At 41.1% G+C, this 6,233-nt stretch overlaps 1 protein-coding gene across 1 annotated transcript; it reads left to right on the top strand.

Moving 5' to 3' along the window:
• The first annotated feature begins 375 nt into the window (after positions 1–375).
• Positions 376–5,765, top strand: LOC141001687 (uncharacterized). Its single transcript, XM_073472840.1, has 2 exons — positions 376–2,864; positions 3,813–5,765. Exon 1 carries the CDS (start codon positions 376–378, stop codon positions 1,723–1,725), a length of 1,350 nt encoding a protein of 449 aa, XP_073328941.1. The 3' UTR covers positions 1,726–2,864; positions 3,813–5,765.
• The last annotated feature ends 468 nt before the right edge of the window (positions 5,766–6,233 follow it).

Genomic DNA, 6,233 nt, shown 5'->3' with positions numbered 1-6,233 from the left:
GACTTTTCATGAGACTGAGAATAAACCACCTGTGAGTAATTGAACATTTTCAAAATGTTGATTAACTTGATGATATGCTTCAGTTAAAAAACACATTTTTCTGAGCTGGTAAACTTTTGAGTCATTAAGAAACCCATAAAAGCCTTTCACCAGTGTTGACATGAAATGAGCAAAAAACTTTTTCCTCCCTCTAAATTAAGGTTAGGTCATTTGAGTATTTCTTGCTGTAAATGTGAATGCATATACATTCTGCTTGTATCACACCTTAAAAACAGAGTTCTGAAAACAGCAATCAATTAATTAAAGGAAAACTCTAATGACTTGAAGTGAACGAGTTATGCTGAGCAGCAGCGCCATAAAAAAAAAAATGGCTGCATGAAATCTTTGGAAAAGATGTCTACATTTCTAGGTTATATTTCATCTCTCTTTCATTTTTCAGAGATAATGGAGCCAATGAATTCCCTTGAGACTTCAGACATTCAGTCACAGCCTGATGTCCCACTGTCTCCCTCTGTTTATGTTCCTCCCACACTGAGGGATGGTGAGTGTTACCATGTCTTCATTAGCTACAGCAGCACCGACTACAGGTGGACCCACTCTCTCATCAACCAGCTGGAGTCCTGCGGCCTGCAGGTGTGCTACCATGAGCGTGACTTCACTCCGGGCCGCACCGTGTTGGAAAACATGTCCGACTGCATCCAGGAGAGCCAGAAGGTCCTGCTGGTTCTCAGCCCAGAGTTTGTGAGGAGTCGCTGGTGTCTCCTGGAGGCCAACATGTCTTTGTTCAGAGACTGCCTGGAGAGGAAGCCCATCGTCCCAGTGCTGCTGGAGCCAGGAGTCTCTGTTCCACTCCACCTCTGCCACCTCACCTACCTGGAGACCAACGACCCCGACTTTATGAATAAGCTGCTCAAAGTGCTCTGCACCCCCAACAAGCAGCTTCAAGGGTCCACTGTGGTGCCCTTCCAGCCTCCCTCTATCTACAATGGGAAGGCCCTGCAGCCTTTGACTGCTGTCAATGATGAGCAACTCTGTAAATGGGATTCAGGTCAGTTCAGTGACATGGAGGTGCCGGACCAGCTACGCCTGATCATTGAGGACCACGAGAAGTACAGAGAGGCTGTGAGGATGATCAACAGTGTCTCTCAAAATAAAGTGTGGCTGCGCCCAATTTGGGTTAGAGCCCTGATCTACATTATTGGTGTACTCTTTGTTGTAGGTATTGCACAAGGGTTTACATTTCTGACAATTAATATCATTGATCCTTCATTCAGCAAAGTTAGTACAGAAATCCCTTTTGCAATACGTGTGGTTGCCATTTGTAGTCTCTTCTGTATTCCACTGGCATTGATTATTCATATTGGTCTCTGGAAAAATGATGAAAAGAAGTACATAGTGAGGGAGATGCAGAAAGCTATAGGCCAGGCAAACAAACTCCTCTCTGAGGAGAAGGTGTTAATGGGCTGTCAGTCCAATTCAAAAATCTACCTGGTGTATGTTTCTCTGGACGGTTGCAAACATGAGTTTGCACAAGCATTTTCTGAGCAGGACGTTGCTGAAGACATGTTTGAAAGAGCTCTGATCTTCTTCTCATCAGGTTACGCCTGCTGCCTTGCTAAAAGATACTTTCCCTTTCCCCAGCCAAGCTCCACTGGTCACCTGGAGGGAGGGGTGTGTTTCTGCCAGTATGTCTCCCAGCAGCTGAGCACAAACCACTGGGAATAGCAGTAACAGTATGAACCTGGAATGGATCTGCAATTTATGAGTATATCAGATGAGTATCAAGACAAATGTATCAAGACAAACTATTCTTAGTAATATTTTTATAAATGACTTGAACATTTTTTAAGATTCCAAATCAGGTGGTTCACATCATGATAAATTTAAGTAGAAAAACGGCATGTCAGAAGGATTTAAGGATAACAAATACTTGCTGCTGTGACCCCAGAAGGAGAAGACATGGAAATCATCAGGTTTCATTGGAAAAGGTCTGATGCTGACTAGCATTAGCAAACACTTTTCTACTTGTGTTTTTGTGTTTGATCATTTTGATTCCATTTGAATTGTTAATTACTTCAATAAAACATATGACATGACAGGCACAGTATTCAGTTCCTTTTGCCATTTATTTAACGGTCATGGGAGAAAAAATCATCTCAAACTGAATTTGAGATTGATAAAGAGCAATCTCACGAATATTAACACATCTATTGTGGTCTAGAGCAGATAATACAAGATTAAAAATCAAGACAATTATCCTTCTCCTCTGTAATCAAACACATGGAGAACTATTAACTATTTGACTGAAAGCGCATCCAAGAGGGCTATTTTTGTCAGGTTTATCGAACATGGGGTCACCAGGTGGGGTCCGATCCCCTCCTGCCACCACCCCGCCCTCCCCCTTCATTTTAGTCCACCGGTGTCTCCAGCCGAGCTCCACTGGTCACCCAGAGGGGGGAGTGTTTTTCTGTCCATACGTCTCCCTGCAGTTGAACAAAATCTGTTATCTGCCCAATATATTTAAGGTGCATTATCAGTCTCAGAAGAGCACATACTTTGTAGCTTTAAAAACATGACCTATAAATACTATTACTCTCAAGCAATCACTCTACAGTCTTATTTGAAGCAAACTCAGCCAGACAACATGCAGTATCTGTCCTAACATGAGTCACTGAGAGCTATTAAAAGGCACAGTTGCTTCATGTTAGAAGCCCAGATGTCAGAAGGAAGGATGTCTCTTTAACAAACCTGAGAGCAGAAGAGTGACGGCGTTCCCTTTTTCCTGAGTTTAGTTTCAGTTCTTGTTCACTCATATGATGTGATCACTCTCCTTTGTTTGTTTGGAATAAATGTATCATGAGCAGGTATGAATGTACATTTCTGTGTATTGTCTGTTCTACTTTTATTGTGATTGTAGCTTTCACTCTGAAAAAGAGCAGCAGGACACTGTTGTTGATGTTTATTTAGCAAAATCAATAGAAGAATGAAAGCTAACATGTAGAACTTCCTCAATGAATTTACTTCACTGATTAACATGTTTCTCTGTTATGTGCACACTTAAAGCATCTTTACAACTTTATAACTTTGTACTTGAGTGTATTTGATTACAACTTTATTTCTTTATGCACAAATGCTTACTGCATATTTGGAGCAACACTAAGTGATTTGAACTCATGTTTGCCACAAAAGCAAACTTGTTTCACAATACTTTGTTCTGTATTACATGTGGGAGTATCAGGATGACTTTGAGAAGTTTAGAAATCGACTGTTTGTACTGTGAATGTAGGAAATGAACAAAACATAAATATACACCTGAGGCTCAGAAGAGAGGACAGAAATATTTTTGTTTTCACTGTGGATTTACATGTAAGTATTGGACTTTTCATGAGACTGAGAATAAACCACCTGTGAGTAATTGAACATTTTCAAAATGTTGGTTTACTTGATGATATGCTTCAGTTAAAAAACACATTTTTGTGAGCTGGTAAACTTTTGAGTCATTAAGAAACCCATAAAAGCCTCTCACCAGTGTTGACATGAAATGAGCAAAAAACTTTTTCCTCCCTCTAAATTAAGGTTAGGTCATTTGAGTATTTCTTGCTGTAAATGTGAATGCATATACATTCTGCTTGTATCACACCTTAAAAACAGAGTTCTGAAAACAGCAATCAATTAATTAAAGGAAAACTCTAATGACTTGAAGTGAATGAGTTATGCCGAGCAGCAGCGCCATAAAAAAAATGGCTGCATGAAATCTTTGGAAAAGATGTCTACATTTCTAGGTTATATTTCATCTCTCTTTCATTTTTCAGAGATAATGGAGCCAATGAATTCCCTTGAGACTTCAGACATTCAGTCACAACCTGATGTCCCACTGTCTCCCTCTGTTTATGTTCCTCCCACACTGAGGGATGGTGAGTGTTACCATGTCTTCATTAGCTACAGCAGCACCGACTACCAGTGGACCCACTCTCTCATCAACCAGCTGGAGTCCTGCGGCCTGCAGGTGTGCTACCATGAGCGTGACTTCACTCCGGGCCGCACCGTGTTGGAAAACATGTCCGACTGCATCCAGGAGAGCCAGAAGGTCCTGCTGGTTCTCAGCCCAGAGTTTGTGAGGAGTCGCTGGTGTCTCCTGGAGGCCAACATGTCTTTGTTCCGAGACTGCCTGGAGAGGAAGCCCATCGTCCCAGTGCTGCTGGAGCCAGGAGTCTCTGTTCCACTCCACCTTTGCCACCTCACCTACCTGGAGGCCAATGACCCCGACTTTATGAATAAGCTGCTCAAGGTGCTCTGCACCCCCAACAAGCAGCTTCAAGGGTCCACTGTGGTGCCCTTCCAGCCTCCCTCTATCTACAACGGGAAGGCCCTGCAGCCTTTGACTGCTGTCAATGATGAGCGACTCTGTAAATGGGATTCAGGTCAGTTCAGTGACATGGAGGTGCCCGACCAACTGCGCCTGATCATTGAGGACCACGAGAAGTACAGAGAGGCTGTGAGGATGATCAACAGTGTCTCTCAAAATAAAGTGTGGCTGCGCCCAATGTGGGTTAGAGTCCTGATCTACATTATTGGTGTAATAATTGTTTTAATTTTGTTAGCATTTTCTTTATATATGACAGGTATGATCCATGGTAAATATTCAATCCCAAAGGATATGTCTAATGGAGTATTTGTGTCCATTATCTGTAATCTGTTTTGTGTTCCAGTGGGGTTACTTATTCATATTGGTCTCTGGAAAAATGATGATGAGAAGAACATAGTGAGGGAGATGCAGAAAGCTATAGGCCAGGCAAACAAACTCCTCTCTGAGGAGAAGGTGTTAATGGGCTGTCAGTCAAACAAAAAAATCTACCTGGTGTATGTTTCTCTGGACGGTTGCAAACATGAGTTTGCACAAACATTTTCTGAGCAGGACGTTGCTGAAGAAATGTTTGAAAGAGCTCTGATCTTCTTCTCATCAGGTTACGCCTGCTGCCTTGCTAAAAAACACTTTCCCTTTCCCCAGCCAAGCTCCACTGGTCACCTGGAGGGAGGGGTGTGTTTCTGCCAGTATGTCTCCCAGCAGCTGAGCACAAACCACTGGGAATAGCAGTAACAGTATGAACCTGGAATGGATCTGCAACTTATGAGTCAGTTAGATGAGATTCAACATATAAATGACATAGACATTTTCTAAAGATTGCAAAGCAGTTATTTCCCTATTCATGTCATATTTTTTTCCTCAAATTATAAAATGCGCAGCATTGCTTGAACTGCTTCAAAAAAAGGTTTTAATGAAGGAGCGGCTGTTTGTCGTAGCTCAAACTTCCTTTCTGTTAACATTTCAGGATTTATTAAAGCTGCTGTTAGTTTTATTTTCTTATTAAAATAAGTGTTAAATAGCTCTATATTCCAACAGTAATAACTGTTACAGAGTGTTTAGTCAGTTACGCAGGAGAAAAAAATGTCCTGGTATCCCTGCCTGCTTTATCCAATCAGGACAGAGAACTCCAGAAAGAGGTGCTCCTGTCTGTATACGGACATGGAAAGCATATAATAGCATCCAATTACACTTAATCAAATGTATCATTTGACACCTCAGACCGCTAGTGTCTACATGTTTTCTCCACATCAAGTTGAGACATGACCCAGACAGAAAGAAAAGGAAATTTGCGTTTTCACATTTCAAATAATTATACTGTTTGTGTGCTTAATCATTTACATGCCACTTTCATTTCATGTCACAATTGTTCATTACTTCAATAAAATGTATGACATCACAAGCACAGTGTTTGTTCCTTCCACTGTTTATTCAACTGTTGCGGGAAAGAAATGAGTAGAATCCCAAAATGAATCACTGAATGGTAATGGTGAAAAGGAGAACACTCAGGGCAATCCCCTGAAATAAACACATTTGTCCTGGTCTAAACAGATAACACTAGAGCTTTTTATATGAGCATAGTAATGCCTATTGCATTGACTCATAAAAACATGATGTATCATGAATTCCTGTTACACACTATTAATAAATAATTAAGTCGCTATGACTAAATCTAATTTCTTCATACATTAGTTGACATACCACCAAATTAGCTAGATCCCAGTTAAACACCAAACCATCAAGCTGGTGTTTACCCCCTAATTCAGACAAATTAAGGGTGGGATGGACACGTTTAAGCTTAACAGAAGCACTCAAAAAACTGAGTGTAAATATCCAAAACATCTTCGAATTTGCCACCATTTTCATTTGA

This window comes from Pagrus major, chromosome 8, assembly GCF_040436345.1.
Source record: "Pagrus major chromosome 8, Pma_NU_1.0".
In the NCBI taxonomy this organism is placed as follows: domain Eukaryota; kingdom Metazoa; phylum Chordata; class Actinopteri; order Spariformes; family Sparidae; genus Pagrus; species Pagrus major.
The sequence above is the reverse complement of the archived record's forward strand: the minus strand, read 5'-3'. Positions and strand labels throughout refer to the sequence as shown.